Genomic DNA, 26178 nt, shown 5'->3' with positions numbered 1-26178 from the left:
AGAAGAGATAAAATTCAAGTAAACACTGCATATTTGATTTAAACTAACCTTACATTTATGACACATTAGATTATAACCACTGAATATGTAACAAGATTTTCAAAAAATCATCTGTATGTAACGATGAAACTAGATGCTGTAAACGTGTTCATTTTAATAACTAATATACTGTAGCTGCTCTTTGGTTTGGCATAATAATACTGGTCAGATGCTTCAGGTTCAGAATACTCAAGTACATTCATACCCACATAAACCAAGTCTCCTAAATTTGTTTTTAATGGCAATAGCAAGACGGGATATTCAACTTTATTTTCCTTAAATGGCATCACAAATGTTCAAGTGCTTGAAAGACAAAAGATAGTACTTATAAACTTTGACAGGGCTTCAGTTTGACCTTTTCTCCCCAAATAGTTGATAGCAATAATCAATATCAGTTGAACTATCAAAGAGGCAGCCTTTCTCTGACTCCCTTACCACCAGCAGGCCCGCTTGCTGAATGGGCACCAACATGCACGAACCAACCCAGCCAAATATTATTTATAATTCAGCAAAACGTTGGCCATAAATTAAATCAAAGGTAACTAAAGTAAAAGGTTTTAATTGAAAAAGCTTTAAAAGGTGTGTACTATGCTATTAAAGATTATGTTAAATAATAGAAATTAAAAGAATTGAGAAATATTACAATACCATACAAGTGCCTGCCAGGTTAAAGGGGAAATAATGTTTCCTCAGTTGTTAACCAAGTACACGCAGAGCCTTTGCACTAAATGTAGAAACATACACAAAAGTACCAGGAGAAAGTTTCTGACAGTGGTTAAGCAAGTTTAAACATTTACTGTTTCCTTATATTATGGAAACCTGGAAACTGCCAAACTGAAGTGATGTTTTTGGTTGGTAACTCACATCTCTTAAGCTCATACGTTAAGTTTTCTAGAATCAAAATTAATATGACTAAAGAGTTAAAACAAAGGTAGTATTCCAAACTAGACTTTAAAAGCTAACTCATTCCTTTGGTTCAAAGGGAAAAAAGTTATTTTCTCTTAAAATCTAATGTTTGTATAGCCAATGGAATTAGACAAATTCTAGAAACTACACTGGGCAGAGTTAGCTATAAAATCTGTTACATTAGGAAATTATAGAGCTATGCCTTCTATATTGTTTGGCATTTAGAAGGTACTCCAAAAATATTTGTTGGATGAATGAAAAGTAATTATTTTGGAAAATTAGAAATCACAGAATGTTAGAAGTCATCCGTCTTTCACAACAGCCCTCCCCCGCCTCCTCCCCACACCTACTTTTACAGGTAAGGAAACTATAGTCTTTGATACTTACAGACATGCTGGTTAAGATTTATCTCTACTCATCTGCTGGAAGCAATCAATTATTTTGGTTTGTGTTTGATTAAACAGTATAAATGAGGAACTGTACTTGACTAAAGAGTAGCAATGAGGAATAACATGTCTACATTGTTTCTCTTTGAAAAGACACTATATTTTTCTTTAGAATCAAGGCAATAATTCCTACCACTCATACTAGATTTTAAAAGGAGATGTTATCTAGGCAGAAAGGGGCTGCTCTGAGAGAAGTCAGATGTGAAATTCTGCATTTAAGAGTGGAATCTACTTTTCAGTGACTGGAAGCGTTTAAAAGACTATTCAGGTTATAAAAATTTCTTCCTTGAGAGTGGTATTATTCTAAAGTCTTTCCCCTAGTTCCAATTGCATTTTATATCACTGTTTAAGCTATTACAGGATTACTGTAAAAAGTTTCAACGTAATTTTCAGTAATTACTTTAAAATTTGAAAGAAACAGTAAATAAACTCAACAGCATGTTACATTCTAAATACCTTTAGGAATGAAAATTTTTTTTTTAACAACTTAACAATATCCTGCCTATCTTTCTCTTTACCCTTCTTCTAGCCACTTCTCCCTATTCCTACTGTGTCAATATTTGTGTAGAACATGTACTTTTGTGTTTCCCTGCCTGTATAAATACCCTTGAAAATGCAACAAAAAAGTAATTAAAAAGTAAAGAGAACCCCAAATATTCCTTATTACTGCCAAGTTTCCTTTAAGCCTTGGGTATACAATAGACTAAATGGTTGTATTAATGATTATAACTCAGCCTTTAATGAATTATACAAATGTGCTCTATGGTTTATATGATTATATTTAGATATCTGAGTCCTTCTGAATGTTATTTTATAGCCAACAATAAAAAATTATTAAAAATGTTGAAAGTATAAAACAGTAATTATAAATTAGCAAACACCCAGTAAAAAAAGCAGTTATTTCTTTTTCCTTATAGAGTATAAACAATAGTATTTGGATATTATTACCCACTTTCAGTTACCACACTGTCCGAGACAGACTCACTTAGACAAGTTTTTAGCTTGGGGTGAAAACTTATAATGTACACTAAGAAATAACTCTAATAATGTAACTTGAGTATCAAAGAAATACATGTGTTAAACATGTGACCTGATGGCTCATATTATGGCATCGCATAAAAGGTAAGTATTATTTCCAGCGTAAAATGTAGTCACTTTTGTAGACATAGGTCAATGCTGCACAAATGGACATGTGAGATTAAGGCATCTTCCTGCTCTGGAGTAGTGCTTCTGTGGAAACAGTGATCTGTACAAAGGTTTCCTTTATTTTTTTTTCCCCAATACATCTTCTATTATACTTTATTTCATTCCACTGATCATTTTCTTCCAAATAAAACTGAAAGTATCAGTTCGTAATGTATTTCTATAAACCTATAAAAAAAGAAACAACTGAGTTATTGGTTAACACTTGATTTCATATTTCTAAATATAAGATTTTGTAAGTGGCTCTGTGCGCTAAAGATACAATGCTGATAAGACAGGACATGAATAACTTTAATACTACAAATATTATAATAATGATTTTTATAAGCAGTAAATAAGGGGATGGTACTGACTTTCTTCCCCTGGAACAATCAAAAGAGTATTTTAGGAGGTGGATTGTAACAGTTCTCCCTTGTTGTTAGCTTGGGTATCACTTGAGGAGACATTTTAAAAGTACTTGCTCTAAGACTGCTAACCATCACCAGCATCAGCCACTAATGTGCTCCCATGATGAAGCTCATGTGGAGGGAGCCATGCTTCTTTGCAGGACCATTACACAAGACCACAACATACTGCTCCTGTTGCTCCTCTTCAGACTCAAGCCCATTCTGCCCAAATTGAGCCCTGAAATGTGCGTTTGATTCTGTTTAAGTCTTAGGCTCTGGCTGCAGCTTTGGACACTGGCTCTAGGTCCTTTTCAAGGAACTGAATCCTGCCAACAAATATGCAAACAAGGAAGCAGATGCTCCCCTAGTTGAAAAAATGAACTCCTGACCCACAGAAATTGAGATAATAGATGCGTGTTGTCTTAAGCTGGCAAGGCAAGTTTGTGGTAATTTCGTACGAAGCAACAGATAACTAAAAAACACTCTAAGTAGGCTGTCAAAACATCTAATATCTGGATGAGATGCTTTAGGTCATTCAGCTTGGCTCCTGTCTTAAAAATAGATAGCTGTCTTCTTTATTTTTAAGTATCTGAAGAGAAAGAGCTCACTACATCCCTCACAGTTTAAGTGTTAAACATTACCCTCATTGCATATACTACTGCTTATACACTGCTTATTAATTCTCTCTCTGAAATGTCTTTTATTGCTATTTAAACTAATTTCTGCTGGCCTGGTCTCTGGGCACACAAAGAGGTACATCAGTGTACCTGGCTAGAATAAACTGCTTTCTTGCCCTATCTTTTACAAATTAAACAACATGAATGAACCTCTTAAGTCTTATTTTTCAGCCTTTGATTTTAGTTACTCTACTCTGGATCAAATTTCTTCAATAATGGGCAAAAGTCACTTTTTCTTCTTAAACCAACTAATAATCTATACTGAAAAGGTTAGTTGCCCATACACCAACTCTAAACAATTTTTGTTAGTTTCTTCACTAATCTGCCATCAAATATTTACTAAGATTGTGCTATGAGTAGTAAGAAAAATGGTACACAGGCAGATGTTAATTTACCCTCCAGTCTCTCCTAATTGCCTAATTTTGCTGATACGATTGAAAAGAGCCAAAAAAAAAAAAAAAAAATTGTTTTAGAAGATTATAAAATATGCAAATAAACTGCATTTGTTCAAGGAAATTACCTTTATACTGTCTTACCTTGCTCTTATTCAAATGGTTAGTTATGAACAAGTGGTACTCAGTTTTCTATTGTCACTGTAACATGGTTATTTGTCCCTGTAAGCACATAATTATATATGGCGTAACCAATAAAAAAAAAAAAAGCATTAAGTTTCTGGTTAAATGCTAAATTTATGATTACAGCAAAAGCAACTATTACATAGCACTAAAAAGGCTGATGCCCACCAACTATTTGTCTTCTTGTAGAACTCAAGTAAGTAAAACAGCTTTAACAATCAAAGTCTGCTTTTATGCTTGTCCTGGTGACAACGCCCACTGGCTTTAAAGACATTAGGCAGCAGTGATTCAGAATTTCACAAAGTGAATTTTTCCCTTGATGTTACACAGGGAATTAATGATCCTAATGAAGATCTTAATGAAATTAATTTAAGAGAATGTTTCAAATGCTGCTAAAAGTAAGGAAATAAATAAATAAAAGCAAGAAAAGATCAGAAATTGTCACAGCAAGTTCTAGGGTATATGCTAGAGTTGGTACAACTTGATCTGAATGTCCCAAACCATTTTCTACAGTGCAAGACGATGACAATGTTATTATTCTTAGGAAATACCACAGCTCATTTTTATGCTGTAATGCTAGTAAGTGGCCAGACTATATTGTAAACCCAGACCTGATTCAGAAGCCCACTTCTGTCTTATCAACTGTCTGTACTGCATCCAGTATTCATGAAATGATCAACAGTCATCAAGAAAAGGTTAAAATATATTCAGTGTATTCTTTTTTCAAACTAAGGGAGTAAAGAGTACAATGCTTTTCAAAAATTATTTTTGACTAAAAAATCCTAAAGGATAATCTTGTTCAAAACATAATTCAGAATATACAATGTCAAAAGAACTTTCCATATATCTGAAATAAAAAGTAGGGGATTGCATAACACACACACACACAGACACACACACACACACACACAAAACCTTTCCAACGAAACAAAAAACAGCAGCAACCACTATACCTTCTTCATCCAAACCCCTCCCCAACAAAACACCAATAAAGATTAACATTCCATACATGTAGAGTATCACATTATTTTGATTTTTCCATGTTTATTAAACCTGGTGATTTTCATTTTCACCAGATGAAGCAATGTGTTCAGATTAGAAGTTACTACCTGATCTGACGATGCCTTCTTCAGATCCAGTCTCTGTCCACTGAGATTCACTGTCCAACAATCGGTTTTTTGATTCACTAAGCGGTTTGATAGGAAAGGGTGGATTTGATCCAATACTGAAAAGAGAAGCAAATCATTTTGTCAATAGCTTCATGCTCAATTAAGGATACTTAATAAATTAATAAGCAGCAAATTAGTATTCTTTCTCCTAAATATGAGAGCACAACTCATGGGATCTTAGCACTCTGAAAAAAATTCTCTCTTCAAAAGAAAAATACACCCCCGCTCCCCCCACTAACTGGCTTTCTCGACCCAAGTATCTGTATTATAACACTGTCAGTGAAAACAATTAGACAAAAGAAAAAAAGCTTTGGAGGCCAGTCTGAAATGCTTTTAACATGTTAATCAAGAGCCATAAGGTAGAACAAGGACAGGTGAGGATCTATGTCTGTGGCCAGTACAAAAAAATTACCTGTCATTTCCCAAGTTTTCTGCTTTCTACCTCTGCAGTTTAGATCTAAGGGGAAAAAATGATTTAGTGATTTAGTGTAGACTTATTTTACTAGTTAAGAGATCCAGGGAGGGAGGGAACACAGAAGGAGAGGAGGAGGAAAAGGGAACTAATATTTGTTGTGTATCTATTATGGGCCAGACACAGCACAAAGTGCTTTCTACACATTATCTTGACCCCCACAAAAACCCCTGGAGGTAGGTATGATTATCTCATTTTGTAGAGGTAGAAACTGAGGCTCAGAGAGTTTGAGTGATTTGTTCAGAATCATAAGAAATGTTAGAGCTTTAAGATCTGAGGCTTTAGGTTCTAGGTTCTAGGTTCTAAGGCCTATGCTCTTCCAATATTACCATGCTAGTTTGGAGTTTATAATCCTTTCTCCCCCACCATTTATTTATGTGATAAATACTTTTCAACTGTTTAACTTTGGCAGAAGTATCTCTAGCTTCTTTAAAATTTCATTTAAAATGACCTAATTCTCAGAATTTGTGAAATAGCTTTCTTGCCATGGAAGTACTATAAAAAAATTTCCTCTAAGAAGAATTAATGAGAAAAATATTTATAATTGTATTTTTGAATCCTCAATAGTATTTTGACACCGTAGTTAAAATCTGTTTATCAAACCAAAATGGTAAGTAATAAAATGATAAATTTCTTAGAAAACAACATAACTGATATAAACCAATAAAATCAATTCCTGAAACAAAGCCTTAGTTTCTAGGAAGATGCAGCATATTTAGGGTCGCCATACTTCCCACTTTGCCCAGACATTTCCCATATTATGCAACTGTTCTGGTCTAACTATTTATCACTAGCAAGAATTCTACTCTCGAAAGTGTTCTGGTTGGGAAGACAAAATGTAAACACATAAACATATTAGCCCTCAGTTAACAAAAAATTTAAAGAGAATTACTCTTTATTTATGCTGGCTTACTGAGTTACTATTGTACTTATCACACTAATATGTATGTATAACACATGTACCCAGCTTGCTTTATAATGAATATTAGAATACTAAAAAACTTAATGACAAGAAGCACACCTTCTAGCATATTCATTTTGGCTTGTAACAGAAGCTTGTTCTGGATCCATCCCCACAAGGCGAGTTGGAAAACTGCAACCATCACCCAAGCTGCATAATGAAAAATAGCAATAATATATAATTTAAACCATATTAAGTTAAATCATAGCGGCCAAATTTGACACCCATTTTTCAGAGGCAGGGAAAGAAATTATTACAATGTCATTTCAGGGAATAATTCCTAAGATTTCTAATTAGAGAGTTATTGGCCTCCACTGAAGAAATAAGCTTTCTTCTTTTATAATCTTCTTTAGGTGGCAAAACCTCTTTGCAGGGCAGAAGGATTTCTTGTTCTACTATGATTTACAAGAGTATTTAAAAACAATGTTTCATATATCACTATTAAGACTAGGATGCCCAGCAGAGTACATCAAAAACAGGTATTCAAATATTTGGGAAATTTAATCATAAAGGCTGGAACTGAAATTAAAGGTAAAAGTTCCACAAATTTACTGTCTATGATGTTCCAGGTACTATTTTAAGCACTAGGGATATAGCAGTGAATGAGAAGAAAATCTCTACCCTCAATATCACAATCTAAAAAATTGTATAGTTATGCCTTACTTTCACATTCTATAAATATCAAACAGGGACTTTCATTTCCAGCCAAGATAGAATAAGCTGTAAACCTGACCTTCCCACTATAAACAACTAGAAAGTGGAACAGTATATAAAATGACTGTTTTCAAAACATGCAGCAAAGGACTGTAATCTCTGAAAGAAGAGAAACAAATCAAGTAAGCCCCAGCTTTCAACCAGGACCAAGGCGAGCAAAGTAGTCTTTCTGGATTGAGGTGACAGAGATGGGAATTTGGGAGGCTGCGGTGGCTTGGATCTCTGGGGCAGAACTGAGATAGAGGGACATATGCAGAGAAAGGGCTACAGAAATCTGCACACTAGTACACTTAAGTTCTGTGGTAAATACTAAGCTACACATATAAATCTGGGAAGAAAAGCTAAAAAATGTAAGTTGAGCAATTTCAAGAGCTCCCAAGAGCTCCCACAGGACCAGGGGCATTCAAATTGGACCAACATGAATGGACAGATCTCACTGAACACCCAGATTTGATCCTAGCAGGCTCTCACCTTAGTTGGAACCCTAGAGAAAAGGCTACTTTAGCTCCACCCTAACAAACAAGCCTCAAAAGGACCACGCTGAAACACAAGTAACGTAATTGCCTGACATAACAAAATTCAACATTTAAGGGAGACAATAAAATCCAGAAAGCTCAGCAAACTAACATCCAAAATGTCCAGCATCCAATCAAAAATTAGTAGATATGCAAAGCAGCAGGAAAATGTGATCCATAACTAGGAGAAAAATCAGTCAGTAGAAAAAAAACAGAAATGACAGTGAAAATTAGCAAACAAGGACTTTGAATGAGTAATTACAAATATGTCCGTGAATATTTATATGAAATGAATATAATGAAGAGAGAAATGGAAGGTATAAAAAATAATCAAATTGAACTTCTAGAGCTGAAAAATTCAGTATCAGAAATAAAAAATGCATGAGATGGGCTTAACATATTAGACACTGCAGAAGAAAAGATCAGTGAATTTGTAAATATAGCAATAGAGACTATCCAAACTAAAGCAAAGACAGAAAAAAACACAATGGCTGGGGACAGAATAACAATGACCTGTGGGTCACTATCAAGCCATCTAACATGTACTTGAGAGTCCCAGAAAAGCTGGGGACGAGGGGAGGAGGAAGGGAAGAAGCAGGTAGAAAAAATTTCTGAAGAATAGATAAGAATTATTCAAATTTGATGAAAACTATAAACTCACAGATTCAAGAAGCCTACTGAAACCCAGGCAAGATACACATAAAGAAAACCACACCAATGGGTATCATAATCAAACTGCTTAAAACCAGTGTGATAAAGGTAAAAATCTTTAGCCAGAGGGGAAAAAAAACCTTACTATAAGCAGTGGAATAAAGAGTGATGCTGACTTCTTGTCATAAACAAAGCAAGCCAGGAAATAATGGAATAGTATTTTTAAAGAAAGCGTGATGTACCCTCAAAACCTGTCAATGTTGAATTCTACGTTTATGGTACACAGAAGAGATATAGCAATAGATCTATCCAAAATGAAGCACAGATAAGACTGAACAAAAAAATAACAGCACATTAGTGAGCTGTAGGAGAAATTCCAAAACCAAACCAGTTGATATTGAGTCGACTCTGACTCATGGTGATCCCATGTGTGTCAGAGCAGAACTGGGCTCCATAGAGTTCTCAACGGCTGATTTTTGGAAAGAAGATCGTCAGGACTTTCCTCTGAGGTGCCTCTGGTGGACTCAAACCTCCAACCTTCTGGTTAGCAGCCATTTGCATCACCCAAGGACTCCAGAAAATCATAAGAATTTATACTTATTAGCCACAGTTTCAAAGATTCCATAAGTTAATTACATATTCTGCTGTGCCTTAAATGAAAGGAGACCCAATACATACACAGATAGTCCCTGACTTACACTGAATTTGCATTAAGACTAACTGCACTTATGACCATCCTTTTTTTTTGTTTTTTAACATCTTATTAGTAATACGTACTACATACAATGTTGTAGCATGTAATTTGCTGATGTAATATCAGGTATTCACTCGCAGGTGTTCAATTTTATGATTTACTGTTAAAGATGCTGCCGTATAGCAGGCTATGGCCTGGTCTACAATGAAGTTGGTGCTGGGAGTCATAATGTTCAACTCTAATGACACATGACAATTGAACTTCGCATGCACCCAACAGCCGTTACAACTCCGAATTCATTGTTATGACACTGATGCCAACTTCACCGCAGACCAGGCCTATAGCATGATCTTATTCAGCATTTCTGTACTGTAAGAAACATCAGTTAATACGAAATGACATATTTGACTTATGTCAGAACTGACTTACGATGGCGGTGTCAGAACGGAATCTCGTTGTAAGCTAGAGACTACTTGTCTCAGTTATCTAGTGCTGCCATAACAGAAATACCACAAGTGGATGGTTTTAACAAAGAGAAGTTTATTTCCTCACAGTCAAAGTAGGCTAAAAGTCCAAATTCAGGGCGTCAGCTCCAGGGGAAGCCTTTTTCTCTCTGTCGGACTTATCAATGTTCCCCCGGACTAGGAGCTTCTCAGCGCAGGGACCCCAGTCCAAAGGATGCGCTCTGCTCCCGGCACTGCTTTCTTGATGGTATGAGGTCCCCGTCTCACTGCTCACTTCTGTCTTTTATATCTCAAGAGATTGCCTCAGGACACAATCCAGTCTTGTAGATCACGACCTGCCTTACTAACACAACTGCCACCCATCCTCCCTCATTAACATCATAGAGGCAGGTTTACAACATATAGGAAAATCACACAGTACCAGGAATCATGGCCTAGCCAAATTGATACACACAGTTTTGGGGGGACATAATTCAAACCATGACATTCCACCCTTTGGCCCCCAAAAAATCACATCCTCGCAACATGGAAAACATATTCACCCCATCATATCATAGCAAAAGTCTTAACTCCAAGTCCAAAATCCAAAAATTCCTCTTCATCTGTGCAATCTAGAATACAAGTTATCTGCTTCCAAAGGTACAATGGCAGAACAGGCACAAGCTAGACATTTCCATTACAAATGGGAGAAACATTACAAATGGGAAAAGAAGTGATAACAGGCACCAAGCAAGTCAGCAGAACACATTACATTAACCCTCAGAGCTTTAAAAATAATCTTCTGTTCTCTGAGACAATTTACACAACAGCCCTGCCCTCCAGACTCTAGGTATTGGCCACAGTCTCTGGATTCTGAGTGGAGGCCCCTTGGCCCTGGGCTTCAGCTCCGCCTTCCAGGCCCACTGGGATAGCAACTCTGCTCCCTTGGCTTTAGGCGCACCATTCTCCTAGTCCATCAGAGTGACAACTCCACCCTTAGAAACACCAGAGGCCATGGCTCCACACTTTGAAACCCCTGAGGTCATGACCATACCTTTTGAGACTGAGGCGGCTCAGCTTCTTGTGTCCTTTGTCTCTTCAGCTTCTGCTTTTGTTTCCTGTGGCCTCTTGGCCCTTGGGCCTCATGCCTGGATCTGCCCTGCTGAGGCAAATGTTCCAAAGCTCTGTAGCTCCACTGGTATAAGTGCCCGGAGGCACCCCACTCCACTAGAAAGCCTCATGCACACAGACACTCAGCTGTCTCGCTCCATGGGTCAGGAAGCCTAGATCCACTGGTAAGTGCCCAGAGGCACCCCACTCCGCAAGGAAGCCTCCAGAGAACAGAACAGGCACTCAGCTCTCTCACTCCGTGGGTCAGCTCCAGCGCCGTCTCACACTGGTCTCCTGGTTCTGCTGCTGTTGCTGCTTCTCTGCTGCTGTAGGTTCTCTGCTGCTGCTGGTCCTCTGTCACTGCTGCATGTCTATCCATTCAGTTTTAAAACCGCTTCCACATTTTAGGTATCTGTTAGAGTAGCACCCCACTCTTGGTACCAAATTCTGTCTTAGTTATCTAGTGCTGCCATAACAGAAATACCACAGTGGATGGTTTTAACAAAGAGAAGTTTATTTCCTCCCAGTCAAAGTAGGCTAAAAGCCCAAATTCAGGATGTCAGCTCCAAGGGAAGGCTTCCTCTCTGTCGGCCTTCTCATCAATGTTCGTCCGGACTAGGAGCTTCTTGGTGCAGGGACCCCAGTCCAAAGGATGCGCTCTGTTCCCGGCACTGCTTTCTTGATGGTATGAGGTCCCGCTGTCTCACTGCTCACTTCTGTCTTTTATCTCAAGAGATTGCCTCAGGACACAATCCAGGGTTGTGGATCAGGTCCTGCCTTACTAACAACTGCCACCCATCCTCCCTCATTAACATCATAGAGGCAGGTTTACAACATACAGGAAAATCACACAGTACCAGGAATCATGGCCTAGCCAAATTGATACACACATTTTTGGGGGGACATAATTCAAACCAACACTACTTGTACAATTTTTACCTCAAATTTAAATGAGAATGCCCGAGATAATTTATAGTATCCTTTTGTCCCTAATTCCCAGCCATCTTAGGCCATACCAAAGTCATTATAGAGAAGGAAAAAATACCTAACATTCACGTGACATATTTCTAAGTGTTGTGGAGTGGTTTTCTTTCTTCATTAACTTAAGTGCCTTTTTTTTTTAAACTAAAAATGACTTATTTTGCCCCAAAGACATTTTGTTGTATACAGGATTCTAGATGTTGCTTCACTGTCTTCTGGTTTTTTTGTTTTCTGACAAGAAGTTTGGTATCATTCTGATTTTTGTTACTTTATATGTAATGTGTCTCCCCACCCCCTCCCCACCTTGGCTGGTTAGGATTTTCTCTTAGTTTCATGCAATTTGATTATGATGTGCTTTGTGTAGTTTTCTTCATTTTTGTTGTGCTCAGAGCTGTTTGAGCTTCTTGGACCTGTGGTTTTATACCTTTTAGCAAGCTTGGAAAATTTTTTAACCATGATTTATTTCTTCAACTATCTCAACTGATTACTACGGGAACTCCAGTTCTGATTATATTAGCCCACTTGAAGTTCTTCCAGAGCCCCTGGGTGATGCAAATGGTTAATGCATTCAGCTGCTAACTGAGGCGCCTCAAAAGAAAGGCCTGCACTATCGAAGAAGAAGAAGAAGAAAGTAGGAGGACTCGCACTATCTCAACTCAGAACCTACTATACAGCTATGGTAGTCAAAACAGCCTGGCACTGGTACAACAACAGATACATTGACCAATGGAACAGAATTGAGAACCCAGATGTAAATCCATCCATCTGTGGTCACCTGATCTTTGACAAGGGCCCAAAGTCCATCAAATGGAGAAAAGACAGTCTTTTTAACAAATGGTGCTGGCAAAACTGGATATCCATCTGCAAAAAAATGAAACAGGACCCATACCTCACTCCATATAATTCAAAATGGATCAAAGACCTAAACATAAAGCCAAAAACCATAAAGTTCAGAGAAGAAAAAATATGATCAATGCTAGAGGCCCTAATACATGGCATTAACAGGACACAAACCATAACCAATAACATACAAACTCCAGAAGATAAGCTAAATAACTAGGATCTTCTAAAAATTAAATACTTGTGCTCATCAAAAGACTTCACCAAAGAGGAAAAAGAGAACCTACAGACTGGGAAAAAAATTTTGGATATTACAAATCAGACAAAGGTCTAATGTGTAAAATCTACAAGAAAATCCAACATCTCTAATAATTCAATTTAAAAAATAGGCAAAGGAAATGAACAGACACTTCACCAAAGAAGACATTCAAGCGGCCAACAGACACATGAGGAAATGCTCGTGATCACTAGCCATGAGAGAAATGCAAATCAAAACCACAATAAGATACCATCTTATCCCGGCATTACTGGTACAAATCAAAAAAAGAGAAAATAACAAATGCTGGAGAGGCTCCTGGGAAATTGGAACTCTTATGCACTGCTGATGGGAATGCAAAATAATACAACCATTTTGGAAAACGATATGGTGCTTCCTTAGAAAGCTAGAAATAGAAATACCATATGATCCAGCAATCTCACTCCTAGGAATACATCCTAGAGGAATAAGAGCCATCACACGAATAGACATATGCACATCTATGTTCATTGCAGCATTGTTCACAACAGCAAAAAGATGGAAACAACCTACACGCCCATCAACAGATGAATGGATAAACAAACTATGGTACATACACACAACAGAGTATCACGCAACGATAAAGAACAATGATGAATCTGAGAAGCATCTCATAATGTGGATGAATCTGGAGGACATTATGCTGAGTGAAAATAAGTCAATCACAAAATGACAAATATTATTTGAGACCACTACTGTAAAAACTCATGAAAAGGTTTACACACAAAAAGAAACAATCTTTGATGGTTTCGAGGGACGGGAGGGGTGGGAAGGGGAGCACTAAATAGACAATAGATTAAGTGGTAACTTTGGTGAAGGGTAAGATAGTACACAATAATGGGGAATCCAGCACAACTTGTACAAGGCAAGGTCATAGAAGCTCCACAGACACATCTAAATTCCCAGAGGGACCAACTGCTGGGCAGAGGGCTGTGGGGACCATGATCTCAGGGAACATCTAACTCAATTGGCATAACATAGTTTATAAAGAAAATGTTCTACATTCTACCTTGGCAAGTGGCGTCTGGGGTCTTAAAAGCCTGTGAGCAGCCATCTAAGATACTCCACTGGTCTTACCCCTTCCAGAGCAAGGGGGAATGAAGAAAACAAGATACAAGGGAAAGATTAGTCCAAACGACAAATGGACCACAACTACCACAGCCTCCACCAGACTGAGTGCAGTACTACTAGATGGTGCCCAGCTACCACCACTGACTGCTCTTACGGGGATCACAACAGAGGGTCCCGGACAGAGCTGGAGAAAAATGTAGAACAAAATTCTAACTCACAAGAAAAGGCCAGATTTACTGGCCTGACAGAGACTGGAGAAACCCTGAGAGTATGGCCCCTGGACACACTTTTGGCTGAGTAATGAAGTCACTCCTGAGGGTTCACCCTTTTAGCCAAGGATTGGACAGGCCCATAAAACAAAACAAGACTAAAGGGGCAGAACAGCCCAGGGACAAGGACTAGAAGGCAGGAGGGGACAGAAAAATCTGGTGATAGGGAACCCAAAGTCGAGAAGGGAGAGTTTTGACATATCATGGGGTTGTTAACCAACATCATAAAACTGTATGTGTACTAACTGTTTAATGAGAAACTATTTGTTCTGTAAACCTTCATCTAAGTACAAACAAATAATAATATTTAAAAAAAGATAGGCCTGGTGATCTACTTCTTAAAAAAAAAAAAGAAAAAAAAAAAAAAAAGCCATTGGAAACCCTATGGAGCACAGTCCTACTGTGACACACATGCGGTTGCCATGAATCAGTATCAACTGAACAACAACTGTTTTTATGATTTTTTATGATTCTCTACTCCAAACAACTTATTTTCATTTTGAAGGAAAAAAGAACGACCTTTTTTTTTTTAATAAATCATCTTTATTTTTTCTCCTTTCCATATACTCAAACACTCCTTTAGACTATTAAAAAAAAGAAAAAGAATAAAATGTTTTATATATGATCAAGATATTTGAGTTTTCATTCTCAAGGCCCATAAAAATATATTGTATTCTCTGGATCTTAAGATATTTCACCATATACAGAGACAAGAGACTATCATAGATTACATATTTTCGGACACATGAACTTTATAAATAGATTACCTTGAAAATACTGGAAGTAACCAATATTTCTTTTCATCACCAAAGACTTCTCTCCAATTTTTACTGTATCCAAGAGAGAAACCATTTCCATCAGGTCCATATGAAAATGCAGGAGCACGGAATGATTCTGTTACATTAAAAAAAAAACAAAAAACTAGTCAATCTATTTAAGAACTGTAGGAGGGATGAAGCATACCAGTTTTTGTACTTTATATCTTTGATATAAAAAAGTATAAACATAACTTAAGCAAAACAATACATTTATATCAATTAAAAGATAAAGCTCTAAAAGTTCTCTGGGAAAAAGTATCACATCTGAACATTTCATTAACCTTATAAAATGACATTATCAAAATAATCACTTAATATTACTGAAAACCTACTGAAGTGTTGGTAATAACTTACTTGGGTTTTCTTGGGGGAAAAAAAAAAAGATATTCTAACTCTTGCAACTTCACTTACTCATTTTACCTACTATGCACCTGACAGTATTTGGGATCCAAAGACAAACTAGGTAAAATTTCTACTAAGGAACCCACAGTCTAACAAACAATCCTTTTCAAACTTTCACAATGTGGTTAAGTGCCAAAATAGCAATTGTGCATTGGGAGCACAGAAGTGAAAGAATCTCATTTTGTCTAAATAGGGACATATGTGTGTATTGTGGGTGGTGGGAGGGGAAGGTGAAATATTGAGGAGGTCACATTTGAGCTTGATTTTGAACAATGAATAAGAGATGAGGATGCAGATGGTGATTATAACCATTATTTATTTCAAATTTGGCTGTAAAGGAAGTAGGTGTGGGCTAGAGAAAGACACAGGTTTCACAAGAATGGTATTCATTCTTTCTTTTTTAAAAAACAGAATGCATTTCAGCATGTTTTACAAGCTAAGGAAAAGAAGAAGCCAGGGCATTAACGAGGTTGATACAGTAAAGTAAAAACTGATAGAAAAGAATCTTAGAACAGTTCTAAAGATTAACTGTGGTTATCAGAAAAGACATCTTTTCCTCAGAAATGAGAGGGAGGATGATAGTGATGGGTATAAAAGTGGAAATGTTTGTGTGGGGTCATAAAGGTGGGAAGATGAGAGTTTACTTGTGACTGCATGTAATTTTTCTATGAAGAAGGAGTCACAAAATAGGTAAGATTAGGGAGAATGGCAAAAAAACCTAGAAAAAAGGTTGCAAGGAACCTTATCAGAGGACCTAAATGAAATCTGTAGTTGGAACAATCTCTGTGTCAGTGGGAGAGATTTCCTTCAGCAGCTTTCATTAGCCCTATTATACATGTGGACAAAGTGGGTGGCTGGACTGACCCACATTACGCATTAGCAAAGAAATTAAGGGACAGCCTAGGAGCAGAAGATTTGAAGGTGCTGTCAACCGTCGCTGAAGTCATTTATGATAGTTTCTAGATCGGAAAAGGGTAAGAAATGAAGCTAGAAGGTAAATAAGAATGTGGGAGAAAAGAGTTGGAGAATGGAGAACTCATTATATAAAAATACAAGTACATTAGGGTAAAGAAGTGGGAGAGTTGAAAGGTTAAAAGATTGTGGTCAGAGGATAGAATATTCACATTTAGAATTTCAGAGATTCTGTAGATCCAAGTGATTAAAAGGCTTACTGTGCAGTTATGGGAATGATTTATTGAACGTAAAGGCCACTAGAACCAAAAGGACTAGCTTGCCTGTATCAAATGACGGCAGAAATTTGAATATTGGAACTACAGGGTAAACTGGGGAAGGAAGGGCCTCATTAAATGTCAGGAAAATAATATCAAGGTTGGTAGGTGACAGTTACAAAGAAGGGAAGAGATGATATAGCAGAATAAAATAACTCTCAAAGGACAGAAGAACAAAAATGTGGATGTAGTAGTACAGAACTAGCCAAAGATCAGGAATTTGGAGAATGAAGCTGTAAAGGAAGTGCTGTGCTAAGGAAATGCTTTTGCAAAGTGTTAAAATCCCTTCAGATCAAAAAACCAAACCCATTGCTGTCAAGTCAATTCCAACTCATAGCGACCCTATAGGACAGGGTAGAACTGCCCCATAGGTTTTCCAAGGAGGATTCGAACTGCCAACCTTTTGGTTAGCAGCCGAGCTCTTAACCACTGTGCCACCAGGGCTCCTAAAACCCCTCAGTAGGTTATAAAATAATTAAGTGGTTTGCAACCAGCATTTCTTTTTAATGAACTAGAACAGAAAATATCAGAGTATATTACACATAGTAGAGATTAATGTTGTTTTGGGAAATTTGAAAAATTTTCTTTATATAATTTTATATGTGTATGCATGCATTAGGTCATGATATAAAACACATTTCTTATTGTGGTCACTGGCAAGAAACTTTGAAAAAGACTGTTCAAAGAGAAGAGTTGGGTTTCCCAGGAGGCACTCATCTCTCAAATAGACAGGGGCTGGGCAGGAAACAAATGAAGCAGGCATGGTGCGAACTGTGGCAAATTAATGTTCATGCCCCATCTAAATCAGGTGGCTACTACTTAGCTCGCGCTGATTGATGCCATGTTGGAAAATGGGCCTACTGTTACCAGATTTATCAATTTTGAAAAGAAAAAATCTAGTTTTTTATGTGAAATCTCTCAGTTTTCAGATCTTGTGGGAGGTATAAGGGCAGGGCTTTCCCTTTTTCAAGATAGTCTGAGAAGAGGATATAAATTAGATAATGGTCTAAGGAAGTTTATCCACACTGAAAATAAATGAAAGCATGATGGAACTGGAAGACATTCGACAGTGAGAGGGTTAGCCGGAGAAGCAAGGGCCAAGTAATCCTTAAAATGGAAGATCCTCATAAGTTACATGTTTTAGGAACAAATTAAGATTAAAATTATTTAAATATAAGATTATTCTAAAAATCTCCCTAAAAAGACCTTCATCCATCTTAAAAATTGTACCCTTCCAATTCTCCTGGCAGATATATGGCTTTTGATGGCAGGTAGTCTTTAACTTTCTTACAAAACATTATAATGACAAATCCCTAATTTGTATATTGGTACATTAGTCAATAAATAAATAAATTACAGCTGATTATATGGCAACAGTTCAGTATGAACAACGCCATCATCTTTGTACAGAAAACGTCTGTCCAATTATTTGAATACCTTATTTAATTCTTCCTCTATAGTTTTATTTTTAAAATGAGCAAAAAAAAAGAAAATAAACTCTGATACTATAATACAAGACATAAGTTTCAATGACAAATGATACAAGATGGAAACGATTAAGCATGTCAACAGCACTAATCCTAGCCTCAAAATCATGAAACATGTCAGTCAATTGTGTAATAAATTGTAGTGAAAAAAGTAAAGAACATATATGAATTATACTGTTGATATTTTAGCTAAAATATAAGCTGTAATTAAGGATTTAAAACTAGCCTTTGCTATCTGAGAATGAACCTGCTTACGGTGTGTACATCTACTGTTTTGCAGATTGATTTTGAGAAGACATTCTATAAATGGACGAAACCTCTTTTATTTATTTCTCTACTTTCATCTACAATGCATTACTGAAAAAATACATAAAAGTCAATCTCTCAACCTTCCTCAAGATAGTTAACATTTACATTACGTACCCATTGTTCCTATTCAGCCAGTTAATTTTAACACAACTATTTAATACTTCATTATCACTTGACTATAGTCCTTCTCTAGATTTCATATTCACTTGCAGTCAATTTCCTAAATAATTATGATTTATTTAACCTACTGACCTATTGTTGTTCTATTTTTTCCAACTAGCCAGCAGTGGTAGCTGAAAAGTGACAGGACGCTGATGAAGAACATTGCAGACACAAAGAAAAGAAAAAGTACGTGGAATTTTGCACGTGTATCAGACAGCTCATTCTGAGGAAAGAAAAAAAAGTTAATTCTGAGGATAGTCAACCTATAAATTATACTCCTATTACTTAGTTTTCCTAAAGATTGTTGAACCTACCAAAAAACTTGCTAAATATGAAGAATAACAAAATAATTAGATAATATATTCAAAAGCAGTAACTGCAAAAGCGGAGAATTGATATTATCAAAGGAGCTTTCTTACATTAAGAGGTCAGAGTCATCTTAAAAACTGCTCTTAAGTATTTAAAAATTTTAGAAATATTTCAGTAATAAAAAGATATTTTTATACTCAACAATCTTCTTTTGTACCTTAATACAGATATTTAAGCTTTCCCCAACATCCTGAATATATGAGGGTTTTCCCTCATCTATGCTAAAAATACTTATTTTTATTATATATGCTGCTAACCGGAAATTAATTGTGATATATTTAAGTTTCTTTTTGTACTTCTCTATCTCAATTTTCTGAACACCACTGCAAAGATGCCCATGGCCTCAGCTACTTAGATTCCTACCTTTTTCACCCTTGTTCAATTTCTACAGAGCCTTTGCATGTAATTACCAAGTTTCATAAATAAATTTACCATATGGTATTAGTGAATGAAAACAGTGTTCTCTGTTATTCCTTCTTACGGCTATGTGCATTTAAACAGAAACAAGGTCTTAACCTAAAAGAAACCAGTAACTATTAATAGTAGGAAGGAGAAGTCTTTGTTAGCTCTTAACATAAAACTGTACAGGCAAACCACCTACTCCACCAGAACACAAGGCTCTCCTGTTTGATTTAAAGTCTGCACAAGTTAAAAGAAAGGTTTTTAGCATTAGATTATTCTGACATTTATCCTTTTCTCCCAGAGTAACTGCAATACCTTTTAAACCTATTAAGGGATTCTTACATCTCCCCATCTTGTGAAGTAAATTAGTATTATACATATTCACTATAAATGTCACAAGAGATCACAAGAATGTCACTGGCAACAATGTATTTTACCTTTGGACAACTTTCTGTAGACTTCCTGTGGCAAAGCTTGTGCAAATAAAGACAATGTATTAAGAAACCAATTTTTATACAAAATTATTCAAAACACTAGCTTTTAAAATCATTTGTGCTTTGAAGGAACACTAAGATGTTGCTCTCTAAAAGCCATCTATTTTCTCAAAGAACACAAAAAAGAAAACAGACAAGAACATTAAGCTCTGCAAGCATATTTCAGATACCCTTTAAATATACACCTTTTTCACCCAGTTTTTAAAACAAAGATTTGTGTCTGGAAAGGAATAAAAATAATTTTTTTTGGAAAACAGATTAAAAAAAAAGTGTTGATGAATAGTTTCTAAATACTAGATCTGATGGTTTCTTATCACCTTCACTGCCAACTTCATTGGTTCAAGCTGGGTTACTGCAACAGCCTTCTAAACCCGTGTCGTCTCTATTTTCACACTTGCCCGTTTACAGTCTACTTTCGACTCAGCAATCACAGCTATCCTTTTAGAAGTCAGATAAGGTCACTCCTCTGCTCAGAACACTCTAGTGGCTCCCTATTTCACTCAGAAGACAAGCCAAAGTCCTTGCAGTGACCTCAAAGGTCATACCATCACGGAGCCCCAGCTCTTGGAACTCCGTTGAGTCTCCCTCTCGCTCATTCTCCTCCAGCCACACTAGCCTCCTTGCTGTTACTCAAAACGTATCTGGGATGCTCCTGCCTTTGGGCCTGCTCTATGGTTTAGATGTCCTCTTTGTCTGAAATGCTCTTCTCCTAGAGCTCCACTAACTCCCTCGCCATCTTTAATCTTTGCTCACATCTCACCTTCTTAGTGTGGTCTACCTTGATCACTCTCTATAATAGCAAAACCTGCCCTCTGTAATAACTACCCCCACATACGCATCAAATCCCTTTCCCTGCTCTACTTTTGTTTTCTTCATAGCATTTACTTTCTAACATACAGAATAATTCATTTATTATTTATCTCCCCCTGCTCAAAAGTAAGCTCGACAAACACTCTTTGTCTGTTTTGATTACTGATAAGCAAGTAAGTTCAAGTGCCTAGCACAATGCCTGGCACATAGCACATGCACAATAAAGACGTGCTGAGTAAATGAAGAAAAAGGTAAAATTAAGTTTACTAGTGTTGCCGCACTCATGATAAATCTAATAAAAAAGTTAGAAAATATTTACTCTTTGATTAATAAATCACTACATGCAAACACTACTTGAAGTTCTTGATAGAGAAATGTGAAATTCTCTCATGTGGACTTCATTCATCTGGCCCTGAAGTCTCTTCTTTTAAATAGGGTCACTAAGTACAGCTGAGTAGGTGGTAAGCTGAACACAGGTGCCCAGCTCAGGCAACAAAAGCCAAAATCCATGAGGCTGAGACTATACAGAGGTAATGGTGCTCTTTTCTAATAGGCACAAAAGCACTGTGAGTACCAGCACCCCCTGGTTTTATATACCCAAGTTTTAAAAGTCTAATGATATTTTGATGAAAATCCCTCTTAAATGTATTAGATACTTTCCAGAAAAAAACTGTGTTTAGTGACTCAGGGCTTTAACTATGACTTTCCAACTATGATTGAGTAGCAAGTTATGGTTGAAAGTGTCTGGATGCTGGAACAGAAAGACTTAAGTTTAAATTCTGGCTTCCTATAGTACTAAGTATGCAGCCTTCGGTAAGTTACTTCTTCAATCTATATCCAACTCTAACACTGGAGTAATAATACTTCCTTCATAAGGCTCTTAGAAAGAGTAAATATGAGAGTACTTTTCACCACGATAATCAACCCTTCAAAATTAAAGATTTAACTGTAAAAACCAAAGCAATAAAAGTATGAGAAGCAAACATGGGTGAATATTTGTATAAATTTACATTGAACAGACTCAAGTTAGAAACCATAAATGTAAATTAACAGCCTTAAAAATGTAAACCTCTGATTTGGCAAAAACAAAACAGGGTTAGAAGCTGTAAACAGAAAACATGGAAAAAACACTTATGACAGAAAAAGGATTCAAATCTCTAGGCGTTCCTTATGTATTCTACATGAGTCCTTCGTCGGATGTATATATTGCAAGTATCTTCTCCCAATCTGCAGCTTGCCTTTTCTCTCTAAAAGTTGCCTTTTAATGAGAAGGAAGTTCTTAATTTTAATGAAGCCAACTCATCAATCTTCTTTTACGGTTGCTAATTCCATGCACTATTTAAGAAATCTTTGTCTACTCCAACATCAGGAGTAAAGATTAATATTTTTAATATAATAAAACCTCTAAATACATACATATAAAAACCTACTTTAAAAAAATGGGCAAAGAACACAAATATGAAGCAAAAAAAAAAAAAGACATGCCAGTGGCTAGCAAGTATACACTCTGAAGCATAAGCAAAACAAAATAACATGTTATGGATTGAATTATGTCTCCCAAAAACATGTGTTGTAAATCCTAACCTCTATGCTTGTGGTTATAATCCCATTTTGGAATGGATTGTGTTTGTTATGTTAATGACACAGGATTAGTGTAGGCTGCATCTTGAGTCAATCTCTTTTGAGATATAAAAGAAATTAAACCAGTGAGCAGAGCAGAGACGGAGAAAAGAGATGCCAAGCCACATGAAGACCGTCCAGGAGCAGAAGCTCAGAAGAGACAAAGACCTTCCTACAAAGCAAAGAGAGAGAGAAAGCCTTCCCCAAGAGCCAGTGCCCCTGAATTTCGACTTTAAGCCTCCTAAATTGTGAGAAAATAAACTTCTGTTTGTGAAAGCCATCCACATGTGGTTATTTCTGTTATAGCAGCATTAGATAACTAAGACGGAATTTGGTATTGGAAAATTGGGTTGCTGCTCTAACAGATACCTAAAATGTGGAAGCAGTTTTGGAATTGGGTAATGGGTAGAGGCTGGAAGAGTTTTAAGGTGCCTAATAGTAAAAGCCTAGATTGCCTTGAAGAGACTGCTGGTAGAATTATGGACGTGAAAGGCGATTCTGATGAGGGCTCAGAAAAAAGTGAGGAGAGCTATAGACAAAGTCTCTTATCATCTTACGGAATACATATGGTGCCAGCAACAGAATGTTGCTAGAAATGTGGACGTTAAATGTGCTTCCGGTGAGGCTTTAAACAAAAATGAAGAACATGTGACTGGACAATGGAAGAATGGAGATGCTTTTTATGCAGTGGCAAAAAACTTGTCCGAGTTATATTCAAATGTCTGGTGGAAGGTAGAACTTGTAAGTGATGAACTTGGAGATCCTGCCGATGAGATTTCTAAGCAAGATCTTAAAGGGGCCATGTGGTTTCTCATGCCGCTTTTATAGTAAAATGGGAGACGAAAAAGATGGACTTAAAAATGAACTGTGCAAAACGAAAGTAGAACTTAAAGATTTGGAAAATTCTGTTGTACAAACTAAGGACACGTGTCCTAGAATTTTCACCAAGGACGTGGCTGCACAACCTTTGTTAAAGAGATTAAGCCTGTGACTGATGGATCTAACCAACGACCACACCAGAAAACCCATCAGCTTAGGCTGAAGAGCACAGAGAAAGAACGAAAGGAAAGAAGAATGCTGCCTGCCTTTTGGAATTCTAGAGGCAGGAATAGGCCAAAGAAGCTACATCTGTTGTCCTCCAAGAAAAGAAAAGACCTATCCCTGGAGCAGTTCAGAGATTAGCAGAACTGTTGGAAGGATGATGGGAAGGAGGGCTGCCTAAGTTTCAAAAGGTGGAATCATGGCCGGCTGAGTTTCAAAGGGTGGGGTCACAGTCTCCTAGGTTTCAGAGACAGATCTTCAGCAACTCGACTCCAGAGTGTAGGGTTGCTGTTCACAAGTGCCAGGAGAATGGGGCCATTGCCCAAAGCTGAGGGGATGGAGCTGCCATGCCCAAGAGGCAGAAGAACAGGGCCTGCTGGGGCCAAGGGCATGGTGTTACCACTCAGACGGACTAGAATAGGGTTGCCCAAAGCTGAGGGGGCAGAGCTGCTGTCCCAGTGCGCCTGGAGGACGGAGCTGAAGCCTAGGGCTCAGGGGCTCCATCAAGAATCCAGATGGCATGGCCGACACTCAGAGTCTAGAGAGCAGGGCCATTGCCCAGGTGGTCCCAAAAAACAGAGGATTATTTTTAAGCCTTGAGAACTAATGTAAATTGTTCTGCTGGGTTTTAGAGTTGCTTGATACCTGTTATCCCTTCTTTCCCTCTAATTTCTCCCATTTGTAATGAAAATGCCTACATTCTGCCTGTTCCACCATTGTACTTTGGAAACAGATAACTTGTATTCTAGATTTCACAGGTTCACAGATGAAGAGGAATTTTGTCCCAGGGTGGAATACTCCTAAAGTCTCACCTGTATTTGATTTAAATTACTCAGAAGATGAGATTCTGGACTTGGAGTCGATTTAAGACTTTTGGGATGATGTGATGGGGTGAATGTGTTTTGCATGTGGCAAGAACATGAAGTTTTGGGGGACAAAGGGTGGAATGTTATGGATTGAATTATATCCCCCTAAACTATGCTGTAAATCCTAAACTCTATGCCAGTGGTTATACTCCCATTTCAGAATGGGTTGTCTTTATTATGTTAATAAGGCAGCATTAGTGTAGGGTGTATCTTGAGTCAATCTCTTTTGAGATATAAAAGAGATTAAACAAGTGAGCCGAGCAGAGATGGGGAAGAGAGATGCCAACCTACATGAAGATTGTCCAGGAGCAGGAGCTCAGAAGAGACAAAGACCTTCCTACAAAGCTGACAGAAAGAGAAAGGCTTAGCCGGCACCCTGAATTTGGAGTTTTAGCTTCCTAAACTGTGAGGAAATAAATTTCTGTTTGCTAACGTCATCCACTTGCGGTATTTACAAGCAGCACTAGATAACAAAGACATATTTTTCTCAAAACTTGGCAGGCACTACACTTAAGAAAGGGAGTAAATAAAGGCAGGGGAAATTAGGAGATGGAGGATCTAAACCACGTCTGTGATATTAGGATTGGAATGATTTGATGCACACTGAATTGGAAAAAAACAAACCAAAAACCAAATCCACTACCGTTGTCAAGTCAATTCCGACTCATAGAACTGCCCCATAGGAGTTTCAAGGCTGTAAATCTTTAAGGAAGCAGACTGCCACATCTTTCTCCTGCGGAGCAGCTGGTGGGTTCGAACTGCTGTCCTTTCAGTTAGCAGCCGAGTGCTTAATCACTGTGCCACCAGGGGAAACTAACAAAAGCATCCACTAAATGCTTTCTACATATCAAGTGTGTACATTATTTAATATAACCCTCATATCAATCCTATGAGATAGATATTATTCCAACTTTTAAGGATGAAGGAACAAAGACTCTAAGTTTAAGTATCTTGACCATGGTTACTCCTATATTTACAAATATTTACTGAATGCCTAGTGTGTACCAGAAAATATTCTAGGTAGATCAACGAACAAAAGAGACAAAAATCCCTGCACTTGTGGACTTTACATTCTAGTAAATAAATGGTATTCATATGGAAACAAAGCCTGTTTTTTCTCCTTTACCACCCTGCTTCCAGACCTAAGTTTCGTAAGGGAATAACAATAACTCAAAGATGACATTAATTTTTCTAACCTGATGACTGATAAATTTGCATAGATTTTGTTCCCATTAAATCACATAAACATCGGAAAAACAGTGGGGAGAGAAGGAAAGTAGGGTGACTTTAGACATTGATTTTTATGATGCTTTTGTAATGGTTCAATACATAGAAACTGAGGACTGGGGCTTAGCAGATGCCAAGAGCTAGGATTGAGAACAATGATTGTGATAGTCATAGGAGCATACAAGACCACCAGAAACACACTAGAGAGCAAACAGTGAAAGTCAAGGATGAGACCAAAAGGTCAACAATTTCTCAAAAGCAAAGATGAGAAGATAAAGAGGGCAGGGAAACTAGAGTACTGGAAAAAGAACAAACTGAACACAAGGAATGTTAACACATTGTGATAAATGTATCTAATGTCACTGAAAAACTGTGGAAATTGTCAAATGGGAACCTAACTTGCTGTGTAAACTTTCACCAAAACTCAATAAACTGCTGGTGGGAATGCAAAATGATACAACCATTTTGGAAAATGATATGGCGCTTCCTCAGAAAGCTAGAAATAGACATACCATTCGATCCAGC

General features: G+C 37.2%; 1 protein-coding gene across 9 annotated transcripts in view; it reads right to left on the bottom strand.

Annotated features, from left to right (window-relative positions):
- Window positions 1-201: 201 nt before the first annotated feature.
- Window positions 202-26178, bottom strand: part of ZDHHC20 (zinc finger DHHC-type palmitoyltransferase 20) — an 85203-nt gene continuing 59226 nt past the window's right edge. For 3 of the 9 annotated variants that reach the window (XM_004388393.2, XM_023742439.1, XM_023742443.1), the window contains 6 exons: window positions 18915-19047; window positions 15185-15311; window positions 6895-6984; window positions 5342-5457; window positions 4194-4271; window positions 202-2762 (listed from right to left, as the gene is read on the bottom strand). In XM_004388393.2, the coding sequence (XP_004388450.1) occupies window positions 4234-4271; window positions 5342-5457; window positions 6895-6984; window positions 15185-15311; window positions 18915-19047 (504 nt within the window). In that variant the 3' untranslated portion in view covers window positions 202-2762; window positions 4194-4233. Of the gene's footprint in view, window positions 2763-4193; window positions 4272-5341; window positions 5458-5813; window positions 5859-6894; window positions 6985-15184; window positions 15312-18914; window positions 19048-26178 lie in introns of those variants that run through there. The other 6 variants (XR_002825887.1, XR_002825888.1, XM_023742440.1 and 3 more) reach the window with 6 other exon arrangements.

Source organism: Trichechus manatus, unplaced genomic scaffold (assembly GCF_000243295.1).
Source record: "Trichechus manatus latirostris isolate Lorelei unplaced genomic scaffold, TriManLat1.0 scaffold00210, whole genome shotgun sequence".
Lineage (NCBI taxonomy): Eukaryota > Metazoa > Chordata > Mammalia > Sirenia > Trichechidae > Trichechus > Trichechus manatus.
The sequence above is the reverse complement of the archived record's forward strand: the minus strand, read 5'-3'. Positions and strand labels throughout refer to the sequence as shown.